Source organism: Protobothrops mucrosquamatus, unplaced genomic scaffold (assembly GCF_001527695.2).
Source record: "Protobothrops mucrosquamatus isolate PMUCROS unplaced genomic scaffold, P.Mucros_1.0 scaffold_280, whole genome shotgun sequence".
Taxonomy (NCBI): domain Eukaryota; kingdom Metazoa; phylum Chordata; class Lepidosauria; order Squamata; family Viperidae; genus Protobothrops; species Protobothrops mucrosquamatus.
In genome coordinates this window covers 1,520,910-1,536,675 of record NW_015386356.1, presented here as the reverse complement: position 1 = coordinate 1,536,675, position 15,766 = coordinate 1,520,910, and the positions used below count along the sequence as shown (strand labels likewise).

Genomic DNA, 15,766 nt, shown 5'->3' with positions numbered 1-15,766 from the left:
AGCTGGAAATCATGGCTTATGAAGTATTCTAGTATCAATATTCCTTTTGATTATTTCTGCTTAAATTTTTACAGGCATTTTGCAGATATTGCAATACACATTTGGAAAAAAATATATTTTTAGTACTAATTGTATCTTGCAAATGGGTAAAAGAAGAGACAAACCTGTGACACAGCAAACTGACAGCAACATACATTTGCTGAGCTACAAACGTGAAAACTCAAAAAAAAAAAAGGAAACCCATTAAAATGTAGTAAATTGCAATCTGTTCTATATATTAGGTGGTAATAGATAGTATTTTTTTCCCGTAAGGATACTATTGCAATTTCCCCCAAATAACTGGTTACATTTTGAAGTGCCATGCTATTTGTTCCATTAAGCTTTTTTTTATACGTGCTTTCCAAATTGGCATTGCCAGACAAAAATCGAAGGCGTAAAAAGATGTATTTCATATAGAACTAATTCCTCTTGTTTCACAAAAGCTCAGGGATTCCATTTTAGCTGTTGAATAATACTGCTGGTTGGCAGATGGGATGAAGATGGTGAAGATGAGCAGCATGATTTCTACCTGGATTTGCAAAGCAGGAAAATTGAAGGATGCTGGTGGAGGATGCTTTCTAGCAGTTTTTATGCAGATGTGTGGCAGAGATGCAGCATAAATAAGAAAGGAACAAAAACAAATAATCATTTCACAGCCTCTTGACATAGTTTCCAGGGAAAGTACCAAAACATTTTGTTCTTCTGGAGGTTCCTGAAAGTAGAAGCAATAAATGAAACATGGCAGCAAGAGTAACATATTCATGCTTTAAAGACAGCCTTTACATTTCATTTTAGGATTGTTTATGAACATATTTAATGCTACCACAATAGGAAAATATGGGATATTGCATTATATAGCCATAGAATTTAAGTTATGTTATAATACTGTAGCCATGAAAAATGTAATCATAGTAAATAATGTAATACTATCATAATAGATTTTGCTGAGTAACTCCCACTGCTAAAAAGACAAACCATATATTTTAAACATCTTATCTGTTTAGCAGTTATAACATCAAAGAAAACGTTTTTTGAATAGGGGCTTGTAAGGAAGCAGCAGTCAAATATTAGATTTCAATAAATATATAAATATAAATATTGAATCAATCATTCATTTGTAAATAAAACAACTAATCAAATGAATGCTCTATTAAGTATTTTCATTCCAACTTAGCAGGGCTTTTTTTAATGCAGGCATTTTGCACATCAGATTCAATAATAAGAAGGGAATCCATAGTCACCCATTAGAATGAGAAAGTTCTCGCAGCTTATGAGGACATCATGTGAGAATGATACTTTCTCCATCAATTTTAATGGAGAAATTTACTATGTCAAGGTTTAGGACATGATGGTGGCAAACTTTTGCCAAGTCTCCTAATATGGTAATCTTTATAGTGTAGGAGATTGCCCACACATAAAAAGAAAGATACCACGATACAGGCAGATCTCATGCAGTATAGATCCTTTGCTAATCAGTTCCTCATGCTTAGAACTGTGCACCACAAACATCATTTATTGCTGGATACATTCCTCTAGTTTTAGAGTTTAGATCCAAATTGGTATGAAAGACGGCACAACAATGTTTGATTTGCGGAGTGCACCAAAAGAAAAAGATCTGCTCTGATATAAAAACTATAATATTTGCAACAAGATCTGGAAAGGGGTGATTATATTACATGTGAAAGAATAAATGGCACATGACATAAGATTTGGGGGAACGTCTCAAGAATGTTTTTTAATGGCTGGCAAACTAGAATAATACATGCAATAACTCTGTATAAAAAGTTGCCAGTTGTAATAAATTAGAGGGTTCAGCTTTCCTTAATATGTTACCCTCTAAATACCCTGCTGGGTAGAAATTCTGAGACTGCAGGTGAAATTCAGATTGAGGGCACCAGGCTAGGAAAACCAAGTGGAACTTATATATCCTACTAAAAAGGCACTACTAAAGTTATGGAAAACATACCCACAAACCATCCATCATCACACTTTTCCATCACATCAATGACATCTCCCTCTCTCAGCTCCAATTCATCTTCGTTCCTAGGAGTATAGTTATACAGAACCTGAAACCTTAAACAGGACAAATGGATGCATTTAAAGAAAAAAAAACATCTTGCATTTTCACTATGCTAAAGCAGGTTGCTAAAAAATTATTTGAAGATAAAAACAAGCCAGACTAAAACTCAAATCAGTGATAGATAGAAAGACCTGTATGGAGTAATGCATGAACTATTGAAGCAGAATATGATTATTTCAGTTCAAATAAATGGGCTAAAATGCTGTAAATCCAAATATGTGTGGTTACAATCAGTCTTAATTATTTGACACACTAGCAAAAAATACACTTAAGTGTACAAAACACACATTTAAAACCATTTAAAAAATGTATGTTTGGGCAGTTCTTTGGATTCAGATCCCAAAAGGTGGTTTGGAGCATGCAGGAGCATGATCATAGCACTTGTCTGCAACTTATTAAAGCAGCCACATCTTCCTTGGATCACATTGCAGCTCTGTGCTACAAAGGACCTTTGGAGAATTGAATTTGGAGTGCTTCACATCTCACTATGGAAGAGTGGGAAGATAAATTTCAGTCCTATGAACTATAAGGGAAGATAGCCTAGGAAACCTCAAAAGTGCTTCCCTAAAGGTGGAACATAGTATGCACTATATAGTTGTTCCATTTAGTGCAGAACTTTGTAGTCCCTTGTGTAATCTTACAGTCTTTCAGCCTTGCACTGCCACCACCTTTCCCAGTATGGTGCATTGCAATGCTGACTTTCCTTACAATTTCCAGCAGCTCCAGCCAACACTGCTAATGGTGAGGGATGTTGGGAGCTGCATTTCACAACATCTGAAGGGCCAGGGCATCCCTCTCCTCCCTTACAGCTTTGTTAGGAGAATTATGACAAAATCCTAAGTACTTGGAAAAAATATTAAAAAGACCTCAATGGTGATGATTTAATTACATTAATTTATCTTCTAATTACTCCTCTTTCTTTGCAAATGATTATTTTACTGCTTTTTAAAAATACAATAATAACAGACCTATTTGCCCAAAAGTAACACTATTTTTCTTCAAGACAGAGTATCTTCCATGAAGGTGCTGTATTTCCTGATAGAATTTAAAGCGTATTATTTGGTAATGGGAAAATGTCTCAACTTTATTCCTACCTATTTAGCTCATTCAAACTATTTGTGTCATACATCTTCAGGGTTACAGAATAACAGAGTTGGAAGGGACCTTGGAGGTCTTCTAGTCCAAACTCTTGCTTAAGCAGGAACACTATACCATTTTTCTGAGCATCAAGGGCAAGCAATCTATGATCTCCCCCAGGAGGTTTTGAATTCTTGCTCTCATAAACACCAACTAACATGGCCAAGTAGCCCAGCATTATGGAAGTTGTAGTTTAATATATCTTCTGTAGTTTTGAATTTCATCGCCACTAATTTATATATATACTTGTTCACTTATGTTATTTTTCCTTTGCATTTTTGGAAATGCTAGGTTTTCCTCAAGAACCCTTTCACAATAAATTTGCCAGCAGTCAATAGGCATGTTACTCTTGGGAATAATATACCACTGTATTGTTATCTTTCTATTTAAAAAGTCTTCTTTATTTAATGGTGGCTTGTACCCTAGAAGTAAATTTTATTTGTTTCCTATTAGGTAACAATATTTGCTGGATAAAAATTAAGTTAAAAATTATCATGTTAGGGTTTTCTGTAATTATTTAGATTTTTTAAAAAAATCTAATTATATGAAATGCCATACAAATATGTGGATTAAAAAATTCAAAATATATTCAAAATAAAGACAATTGACAATTGTTAAAACTTGGATTGGTGGCTTTCTTAAGAGATATACTGACAATAAAGTGTGAAATACATTATCAATCATACAGTGCCACAAAATATGGTTTTATCAGTTCTATATTCCATGCATTATGTTCCAATTATGCATATTTAAAAATTGTATTATATTATCCAATACCATTTTATACATTATAAAGAAACATCTACCTATTCACTGCCATTCACTGCTCATTCACTGCCCTTGGAAAAATTTCCCAGTTCACAGTGCAATTGTATATCTGCTCACTTGAAAATAACCCTCTTTGAACACAATGGATGGTGTTTATGAGTGGAAACAAAGGATTGCATTGCTAGTTCCTAAATAAATGTTCTTGCTTAATACAATCTCTTAGCCTAACCTGAGGATAAAATGGAGAGAGGAAATAATATTCTTCAAATTGAGATCCTGGAGATGGACAGGATATAAATGAAATAAAAGCAACAAAGAATACTAATTAAAATCTTTCCTTTTTCAGTTTTGGCCACATACATAAACCACTGAGAAGGGAAAAATGAATAGAATTGTGAAGAGACCCATTCCCATACTTCCTAATAAATCATATTGTATGAAGTCCTAAGGGCTCTGTGACAGGATGTTGTGGAGGGTTATGACCTTGTGTCAATAAGGAATCTACTTAGTTACAAACAGATATACTTTGTTTGTTGTAGCAGCCAAATACTCTTTCTGTTTGTTCATGAGTTGGAAAATTTGGAACTTGTTCTGAATGAGTCACCAGCAGTTGAGTTCAGGGTAAAAGATGCTTTCATTTTAAATAGAATAACATAATCTGTCTTGGTAATGTCTAAATACACATATTATATTCTAAAAGTTTAGTACCTATATTTCTCTTATTCTAAACATTCTGTGTAGTTTATCAACTGAGATTATTAAATATTGCTTCTCTGCAATACATTGCAAATTTGGCCTTTGCTAATAATTATTTAAATAATATGTGTGTATGCCATGTCTCACTCCAGAACAAAAAATAACATATTGCAAGATTCTGGTAGATTTATAAACTACCTTCAACCCAAGGCTCTTCCAGACAAGAATACAGTTGCAACATTCACATCTACTCAGACCTTACTGAGCAACTGATGCAATCACAGAGGACACTTTATTACAATATGTGCTGGAATCTTCCTACTACAGTTGTGGATTTTGCAGTGAGTCTCATTTCAATTCTGGGAACTGTTGATAAGTTTGTCTTGTGTGAGAAAATCTACACAGTCATTAAATGAGATGATTAATTTGTATACTTCCCAGATCCTATTACTTGTATCCCACTATAGTGGAGACATGTTATAGCTGTAAGGGGGTCCAAATACAGAACTATTATGTCAAGATAAGCAGATGGGAAGCTGGAAGTTTCCTATCTGTTCTAGGAAAAGTGGTGTACAAATTCTTTTAGCTTGACATCAGACATTACATGGGTTTCAAAAGTGGCTGAGGTCAGGATTTTAAAGGGCTATTTTTTTTTTCCTTTTAGCTCCCCAATTCCCTAATCCCCAATCTGGATATTTGTTCAAGTTTTTTTTTAAAGGAGCTTGTTGAAAATTCTTGAACTGAGTTATGGCCCACTTTCTGATGACTATAATTATTTACTTAGTTCAACTTTGGTTTCTCTTTGGTATGTATTTATGGATACATATTCAGTTTTCAGGTGATCATATTGCAAGGCAGTTTGACAAAGCTCTGTGAATGAATATTTGATTCATTAGCATAGCATGATAGTTTCATTTTCTCTAGACAGCTTGCTTCCTCTTGAGTTCAACACAGCCACTATCTTTGGCATCTACTGGAATTTTAAAACTTTTGTGGTTTGACTTATGGTCACTTTCTCTCTTTCTTTTGGATAGGATTGTGCAAAATTCACCAGTTTGAGAAGAACAACTGTCCTGGAGATCTGTGGAACTTTTCATTCCCTCTTCAGACTATAAGGTGGCTCAATAGTTTCTGGAAATAATTTGGAATGGAAGCAATTTTAGATATGGTGAAAATAGTCTTGTCCAAAGCAGTTTGGTTGTGTCCAGAATGCCATGCCCAGGATACCATGAATTACTTGCAGAGAGTACTTCCAACTGGACAAAATTTCCCAAAAAGTTTTTGGAAAGTTTTTATATGGTTGCATTGAGGATGAATACAACATTCTCGACATCTCTGGAATTTCTGTGCCCAATTATGAAGGTTGAACATCGCTATGTTTGGATTTTATAAGAGCTCAAAGAGTTCAAAACATTATGAATGGATGGAAATATGGTTTATGGGTGCATGTATGCATCATGGTAAGAGAGAAAATCACACAAGACTTTAGTTTAGTTCAACCCCATTTCCTTATCCTTTTCTATTGTGCCCATAGTGAGCCTTGGGAGGATATACGATTTCTAGGATGACTATTTCTCCCCTTTGCCCAGTTAGAAATTTAACACTGTTATTTAAAGAATAACTTGAGTAGATGAAAATACTTACGGTTCCCCCCCACTGTCATGAGCAAACACAGGGCGCTGTGGCTGAAATGAAATGAGTTGAAATGTAGTAAGAGTATACACTATAATCAATTAATTTAGCACAGTCTTCCATAATAGTCAACTCACTAAGTGCTTCAATACATTCCCTGATTTAGGGGCTGCATTAAAAACAGGTTTTCTCAGCAGTAGGTAAGATACAATTTGGAACTATACATACACACCTATGGGTGGACATGCATTGTACAGGTGTATTTTTGTATAGACCCATATTTTATTAGGTCTCATTAAGAAAAAAATCTGGTAAAAAGATGGGGATAAAGAAGAAACAATTTATTCAAAGACTTTTCCATTGTGCAAGCCTCTTTATCCTTCTCAGCCTAAATCTTGCTATGCCAAAGAAAGCAGATAAGTTTTAGCTTCAGTGTTTTCAAACACCATTAGTGTCACAGAATTTACCACACCATTCAATAAGCAAATAGCAGGAAAAAACAGCCTCACTACAATTCAAATGCTTTTCATCAACAAGGAGCAGCCATTCCTGATGACTGGTCAGGAGGATAACATTCTTAAAGAAGTGCCCTCTCAGAGAGATTTTGCTATGCTTCCTGGCCTTGAGAGGTTTATGTATTTGCTTAAGGACTCCTTAAAAGGAGAAGAGAGCAAAAGATCACCAGCTGTTTATCAAAAATATGTGTGAGTAGGTTCCACCCATTTAGTCATTAATCCAGGACAACACATTTCTTGAAAAGTTATAGAAAATGGACTTGATCTCTCAAAAGTTCAATTGAGGTTATAAATAAAATTTAAGATAAAGGTAGGAATTTGACAAATACAAATATGAATTTATATTTTAAGAGAACCGTTTGATTCTCTTGCCCGATCTATTATTTAAGAGAATAGCCCTTGAGATATATTTATAAATCCTTTCTGAAATTTTATTATGAATTAAGTGTCAATCCTACAAATTATTTCCAAAAATATTTTGGCACAATCAGAATTATGAACTAAATCAGTGTTTCTCAAACTTGAAGATATGTGGATTTCAACTCTCAGAGTTCACCAGCCAGCATGGGAGCTGGTCCACCTATCTTCAAGCTCTCAAGGTTGACAAATACCAAACTAAACCATATACTCTTGGTAGCTATTTAAAAGATGAATACATCTTAATAAATTATTGAGTCAAGTTGTGAATTACTATTTTCTGTATCTAGTAAACTATGCAGACATGGATTGTGCAATTTCTAAAATTACTTCAAACATCTGCTTACTGCTTTAGGACACACTTTAGCTACAGTACACTTTCAACCTTATTGCTTTCATTTAAAAAAAAAGGAATGCTTACAGAAAAATTAGATTCTACCCAAATATATATCAGAGAACACTGTAATCTCTGATTTCCACACAATAATATGTTCATACATTAACTGAAACTTGTTATATAAAAGACAATGGTTTTGATTTGTTACATTATATAAACTATAATGTATTACATTGAAAATGTATGAGAGACATTCTTTAACTTTATTTTTTTAAATATGATTAGAAAATATGTTGCTAGAGAGAAACAGAATGCAGCAGTTATTCTAGAATATTTTTCTATTAGCAACTGTCTGCAGAAATTAGAAAGCAGCTTAAATGTCGCTTCAACATTTCCTGAATGGGAAATGCATACAATGTTATTGCACGAGATTCAGACTTCGAATAGGACCTTGCAGACATCAGAAATCACTCAAACTCCATTGATTTTGGAAGGATCCCTTTAAGGATTCCTGAATCTAAGTCTTATGCATTTGCCACTAGGTGCATGCTAGAGCCTAAGAGTTTAACACATACATTAAAACATTCTCCATATGCAAATAATAATGCAAACAAGTGAGAGAGTCAAACAAGTTTCAAAATAAGTTAATGACCAGAGGCTGTTTATAAAAAAAAATACATTACATTTTTAAAAAATTTTAGTACATGCATGGAACTGTCTTGTGCCTACATTGTGCCTAAAATGTTGACTCTTTTGACTATGTAGCACTATAGATTTGCATTCCAAAATGAGCTTTGGAATGCACAGGAGTGTGAATATAGCCCTACATGCAACATCTTAAAGCAGCTGTGCCTTTTCTTGTGACTGCATGCATGACAGAACTAAAAGTAAACTCTTGTAAGTTAAAACAGATTAGATTTATTTATGTTTCATGGATATCTAAGCCATATAGTTACATGTTAACATATATATTTATTTTAGAAGATGCTCAGACGAATTATGTTTAATCATTATAGGCTACATGAGAATGCTTCTGTGACTACTAAGTATTATTTAAAGCCCTTAAAATGTTTTAATAAGAAAGGTCCTGACACTTCTTCATCAGTGCTACTGACTGTCCTCAGTTGAATCGTGTGGTGCCTAGTTCTATGAGGATATGCCTAGGAGAATAAATGATATTTTATTATATCTGATCTGAGCTCTTCAGAATGTTTTTCATGTTTATTCTGATTATTTGTTTCCCAGAGAGCTACAAAGATGGTTGCGCAACCATTGGAACACAGGTATATAATGGATAGACATTAGTCTGCATCAGTTACAGAATTTAATCAACGTTCAAGAATTGTTCTGTCAAAAATGCAATGCAGTAGTCAAAAGCAGAGAGCAATGAGTAATCAACAATGATCAATAGCTATGAGTATAATTTAAAAGATTTAAGACTTCACACTAGATAAAGTTGGTGAGGAAATCTTACTTAATATTAGCTTTACAGATGTGTACGTAGTTGTATATCCATTTAGTTGGATATTGTTACAAAACTCAGCAATTTTTTAAAATCCATTCACTTCAATCAGCCTCAATCTGGAATTCATTTATAAATTTGAGCCATTATGATCCATTGAAATCCCAAAGTTTCTTCTCATCCAAGAAACTTCTTCTGAAGAAGCATCTTGAATGAGAAGTGAAACATCTTCAAGGAAAAAAACCAAGAAAGTCCAGTTGCCTTTTGAAAAGCACCTTTGGGACAACCATGACCTGGATGATTGAAAATCTTCATAGACAATGACCTATTCAAGTTGTTCATTACCAGAGTTGACACCAACATAACTGAAAGTGTTAGGTTGTTTTATCTAAATAACATTGTTTTCTTCTTCCTAAACCTTTCCATGAAATTCAGACAAACAAATCTTACTAGGGAAAACAGTTGGATAGATTTAAGATTTGGCTTTAACACAAAATGTGTAAATCACACTTTTATCTTTCACTAGAGGAAACTGATTATCACGTTGCTAAGCCAAAACTGCAATTTGAGAAAGATATATGTTTTTAAGCATATATGCATGGAAAAGCTAATGCAAATGACAACTCTAGAAAAAGCAATGCTATGAGAAAGCGTGTTAACAAATCAACACAATATATATTGCTATAGCAGCAAAATATTTTGAAAACAGGATCATGCAATTCAAAACAAAGAACAATAACTTAAACTTTATGGAACCCATGAAAGGTACAAAGAGGCTTCATTATGTAGCCACTGTTAAGTCTCATAAGTAAAACACTTTGAAACAAGAGGAGTTATTTACAAGGGGGGAAGTTAAATACAAATTTGAGTGGCTAAAAATGTGCTTTTTAAAAGGATGATTTAATGGACACATGTAATAGTTTTACTTTACATTTTATCAGTGAACTTGGAGATCAAGCACAGGGTACCATGTATTTCACACTGTTACCACTCAAAACATTTTCTACAGCAGAACAACAGAAAGAAAAACCATTAGAATTATTTGAACGTGTGAATTCAAGATCCCATAACCAGTTCTAAAGACTTTATGCTAGGGGGAAACCTGATAATACCTAACAGGCCACGTAGTATCATACCCTATGTGAATAGCTGTGCCCTCTGACAGGTGAGCCACAAGATCTCCTAATCAAAGCAGGGCTACGAGGAGGTTTGCCGATGACAGAGATTTCTCTTTTTAAATCAGCCTAGAAAAACCATAAACACTAATCAATTCATCTAAACATCTAGATGGGCAATCTCCTGCAGTTTCATTCCTGCAAGCTGGGAAATCATTTTTTTCATTTCCAAAGCACACAAAGGGCATGCAGATCTGTTAACCCACTATGCCTGAAAATGACTGCTTATATCTTCTTTTAAAAAGAGAATCCTTAGTATCCCAAATTCATAAAGCTTATACAAATCTTCCAGGGGTAGCAGATTTGATCAGTTGCGCAGATAACACTGGAGGACAATCTACTGTTAACACTTCACAGCCAGAAAAAAAAATAATGTACAAGAAAGATATCAGTAAAAATCTAAGTATGTGCTTTACATATATTCATATACATCCTTCAAGCTTATGAAATGTTAAAGCCAAAGTGTTACAGATTTCATATTTTTGTGACGACTGAAAGAAAAATCAAAATATGAGTTGTCTTTGAATTAAAAAAGCATATGTTTGGAAATTTCTTAATTGTACTGCAACAGTTCATGCATGTATTATTATTAAATGCTGACAATAAGATTTTTGCTGCATTAACAGTTGGGGTCTAACTTTATAATAGGCAGTTTTAAATGGAGGATTATTATTCTCACCTTCTACTTCTCAACTTTTTTGACCATTTCATCTATACATTAATCTACTATCGCTGTTATCTATCTATCTATCTATCTATCTATCTATCTATCTATCTATCTATCTATCTATCTATCTATCTATCTATCTATCTATCTATCTATCTATCTATCTCTTTACCATCTCTCTCTCTCTCTCTCTCTCTCTCTCTCTCTCTCTCTCTCTCTGAAATACAGTAACATTAATTCAAGAAGAGACCATGTGATGTTCTTTCCTAAGATGAATGAACCAGAACAAAGTTTATTGTCTCTTCCACTTGCTTGTGTGCTTGTGCCTAGAGGGCTTTCTAGAATGCTTTCCCTTTTATCTCAAGAGATAAATGCTCCTGACAGTGGGAAGAATTGCATATTGTGATGTGGCTTCTAGGCTAGCATACTGAATTAACTTATTGTTGATTTCTGACGGCAAGACCAATGAGAGGGATAAATCCCAACAATTGTAAGAAATGCACTTGCTACAGTATTAAAGAAATGGATTTTAGAATATGTGCTTAATAATACCTTCAGAATTTCAGTACCTTCAGAGTCTATACTGGCATTACTGGAAGCACTGGTATTAATGGGACTTATTAGGTAGAAGTCTTGGCCAGGAAAGTTGATGATAATTTTTTAGTTTTTTTATATTTTTTATTTAGCGCATGGTATTTAAACAGGTTGTGTAATCACTGATATACAAATTTTGTTTAAATAAAGCATCAGCAAATGTGCATATGTGTGTGTGTATGTATGTATGTATTATGTATGTATGTGTGTGTGTCTTGGATTGCTGCAAGGTAATTTTAATATATTTAAAACAGTTATCTAAAAACATTTAACTTGATAGCATGCTTGCAGTGTTAAATATTAGTTGCAAATCCAAATTTTAATAATAGGTTAACCTCCAAGCTTTCCATTTGTCAAGCAGTTGAGAAGACGTGCACTATTTCCATAGTTTGCAGGCACTATTACCTTTAACTTGGATGATTTTTTCTCTTGTCTGTATGAGAGTTTGGAAAGGAGAGGGGGTGAATGGGTAGCAGTGGCCTTGGAAAATGCAGAAATAGATTCAGGAAAAGATGCTTTGGCTGAATGAAATGGAGAACTAGAAGCAAGGCAGGAAGGAGAGGTAGAAGGTGCTTTCATCTCATGGGAAAGTGATGCTGGCTTAAACATTTAAAGAGAGACAACTGTAATTCTGTGGAACAGCAATTACAAAGGGAGAGATTAAAAAAAACAACAAAGAAGAATATACACCCCCATCAGTGAAAGGAAAGATGGCCCTACCTAGCCTATATGCTATGTTGAGAAGATTTACTTGTATATGAATGTATGAATCAGATTATTACTGAAACAAAGATAGGCTCCTCAGGCTAAACTTTCTTGAACAGCAGGTCCCACTCCCTTTTCTTGAGAATACAGTGCTGCAAGTTACTTTTTTGGAAATAATTCATACCTAAATACAACCTGCAGTGAGGTTATTCAGTTCAGTTTTTTGCAGTCATAGACCAGTACGAGTAGACTGCTCTGTGAATGTATTTAAATATAATCTTTCTTAGATCATATATAAAGTTTAAGAAAAGGTTAAAGTACATTTACTGTATAAAACATCCCAACCTGTATCCTGTAAGTGGAGGTCTATATTTGCAATGACGTTGAAAAAGGATATCCAGGCTTGCAATACAACCACATCATGCCCACAAAAGCATGATCGTGGCTTATGAAAAAACAGTTTGAAAGATCAGTATAATTTGAATCAAGAACAGCTGTGTTATTCTTGTTTCTGTTTTCCAAGCAAGGGTCTGGAGTATATTCAGTCATAAAGATAGGCTGATAAAAAGATCTGCAGAATTTATAACTTCCTAAATGAAACAGGAGCTACTGCAGGCCTCTGTAGAAAGCCTCATTTAAACACTGCAAATTATAGCAGTATTTGTGGTATAAAATCACAAGTCACAATATCTACTGTATGAAATCAAAACACTATTTAAAGAAGAAAAACATCACCCCATCTACATAAATCCTTAGATTTACTGCCCGCAACGTGACGTTTATATGCCTTTGAGCCACACCCTCTCTATTATGCTCCAATCAGGAGGCAAGCTGAGTGACATACTTTCCCAGAGACTAAATCTGGAGAGCATCATCCTCATTTTCTCCTGACCGTTCAAGAGGCTGCTTGATATTGCTGAGCAACAAAAGATATGACTGTTTCATCTCCAACATTTAAGGATCAATTTTCTTCCCAGCTGGATAGAGCATAGCTAGGAAAAAAGATGTGTCCAGGGAAATCTTGGTCTTAATTAAATCATGGATAATTCCTATTTCTTATTATTTAAAATGTTCTCGCCTTTTTAATGAGTTTGTTGGCAAACATTTTGCTATGTCCTGATTAAATTTGCCTGGAAACACCAGGATTATGAAAATGGCTTGGGAACTAGACAGCCAGTTGGGGGATTTTCCTTAATTATCCTTAATAGGTCTGGAATATGAATGATATGAATGATACATTACTCAGCAACCTAATGAAGGCATTTAATGGAGTTACTGAACTGTTTTTGGCTGGGCAGAGGGCTTATTTTAGAATAATAATAATAATAAAAGGAACTAATATGTTACATAATTTATGCAACAAGTAATTGGATCTTAGTGCAGCATTTTTTCTGTATTTATTTATATATATCCCATCTTTATTATTCTTATAAATAATTCAAGGTGGCGAACATACTTTTTTGGTATGCCATGATTCCTATTCAAATAGGGCTCTTTATTTGAAATGAAATTTAATACATGCCACCATAATAAGACATTAAATGCATCTTCTGTTTTGATGCAAAAATCCATTTACCTAGGTACTGCTTGTCATCCTTGGAAAGAGTCAAGGATTCTGCACTGCTGGGTAAAAGCCAGAGTTAATAGTAGGTACAGTAGCTGTTTTCAAAAAGTTAAGAAGCCATTAGGGTAGTTTTCAGCTCATCTCCAAAAAGAATTGAAGAAGGAATGTTGTGTATTAGTGTGCTTAAATTGTTCTTGAGGATTGCAATGTGTAGTAGAAAGCCTCATGCAAAAACACATACATTGAAAAAAATGGACTAATGATGTAAGTACAGAAATTGTACAATGTTTAAATACCTCTTTTTTAGTATCTGCTGAACTGTTGCCTTCAAAAGTTATCATAGACTCTCTCTTATTTGCCACTGGTGACTCTAAATGGTCAAGGTCTGGCTCTTCCTCTATATGAAGTCTTGCCAATTCTTCAGGCACCTCAGGGGCATGTCTGTAGAAACTTAAATCTTTACTTTTTGATTGCTCCCCTTGAATTATTGACAGCAGCTCCTCACAGAGTTCCTCCTGTTTGCCAACTTCCTTCAGTGTTTTGGATAACAGGTCTTCTTTGGCGAGGGCAAGGGTATGGCCTGCTATCTTTTGCATTTCTGGAACAGGGTTTGAGGGGCTTTTCTTTTCCTTGACAGTGGGGTTTTCTTTCATCCCTTTGAAATGGTTCCACTCAAGCTTATGTGCTTGGTCATGAAAATGAGTTGCTGGAGGAGGTGATATACGTGTAGATGAAGAAAATGGCTTGGGTGAAGAGTCGGGGAACGAATGGGAGACCTTTGATGAGGGAACTGGAACAGAATGGCCATGCTTTATTTGAGGAGTGACATTATCTGAGAGGCGGCCTGTCCTCTCTGGACCTGTTAAAGGCAGAGAGCCAAATTCCTCTAAACCAGAAAGAAAGCTTTTAGGAAAAGGAGGAGGAGGAGGAGGAGGAGGGGAAGGTGTGCTTGAAGATGGAAAGCCAAGAGTCAGTGACAACCATTCATCAGTGATTGCCTGAAGATGTCTTTTATTGGAATCTGGATAAGAGAAGAATCTGTATCTGGGAGGAGGGGGTGGTGTTTTGGAATCCCACTTGAGAAATAAAGGGAAAGCACAGGAATTAAAACAAGGTGAGGGACTGGGCTCAAGAAGAAGGTTTTTTTTTTAAAAAATAACATCCTGTTAACTCCTTTTTATAGGATATTACTTCACTGAGCATACACTTCTGAATTCATTAGCATATCAATCAGACAGCATATCTGGAAAGTGAAACTCTGTCAGATTCTTGCCCAAGACTAAATGTCAGACATCAAGACAGATTTGATTCACCATGTTGCTCTCATGCCAGCCAGTGACTAATGGCCCAGATGTGATTACCAGAACTTTCCTTTCTGCAGCCTTATTCTTTTGAGAGGAGAGTGGTTCTGCATAACACAGAAAAATGCAGTTCAGGCTGAGATAGTTTGAGATTAATCAAAATTAATCTCAGGTGGTGCAAGTTTTTAAGTTTTTCACCGATACAAGAACCCTGCAATAACAGATTCAATAAAACTGTACATTGTATTTATATTCCCTGCAGTTACACAATCTATTTTTTTAAATTTAAAAATAATAGCACTTCACAACATCATTACATTTCTCTTAAAGGTACACAGGATCCAAATGCTAGTTAGTGCATATAATAGAAAATTATTTTCAACTCAAAATGTATTGAAAAATATCATTATTGGCTAAATAATATGGTTAAGCTGAAATATTGATTGAAGATTTCTTCTGGTAAAATAAAGGTCCTTTTGTAAGCATGGAAGAGCTGGGATTCATACGTATATTGCATCAGTAGATATCCACTGCTTCAGTAAATACTGAAAATGTAGTTTTTGTTATTAATTTTCCAAGTTAAATCCTCATTTGAAAATAAAGTTTGAAATTTGTCTGATATTAACATTTGTATTATATGTAGAATTTAGATACCCAGGGAGAAATGGAAACTTTGA

At 34.6% G+C, this 15,766-nt stretch overlaps 1 protein-coding gene across 1 annotated transcript in view; it reads right to left on the bottom strand.

The window, feature by feature from the left end:
- Positions 1–585: 585 nt before the first annotated feature.
- SORBS2 (sorbin and SH3 domain containing 2) overlaps positions 586–15,766 on the bottom strand; it is a 95,129-nt gene continuing 79,948 nt past the window's right edge. Inside the window, exons 19-21 of the mRNA XM_015831783.1 lie at positions 6,365–6,405; positions 2,006–2,112; positions 586–751 (exon numbers count right to left, since the gene is read on the bottom strand). Coding sequence (XP_015687269.1) covers positions 690–751; positions 2,006–2,112; positions 6,365–6,405 — 210 coding nt within the window. The 3' untranslated portion in view covers positions 586–689. The remainder of the gene's footprint in view (positions 752–2,005; positions 2,113–6,364; positions 6,406–15,766) is intronic.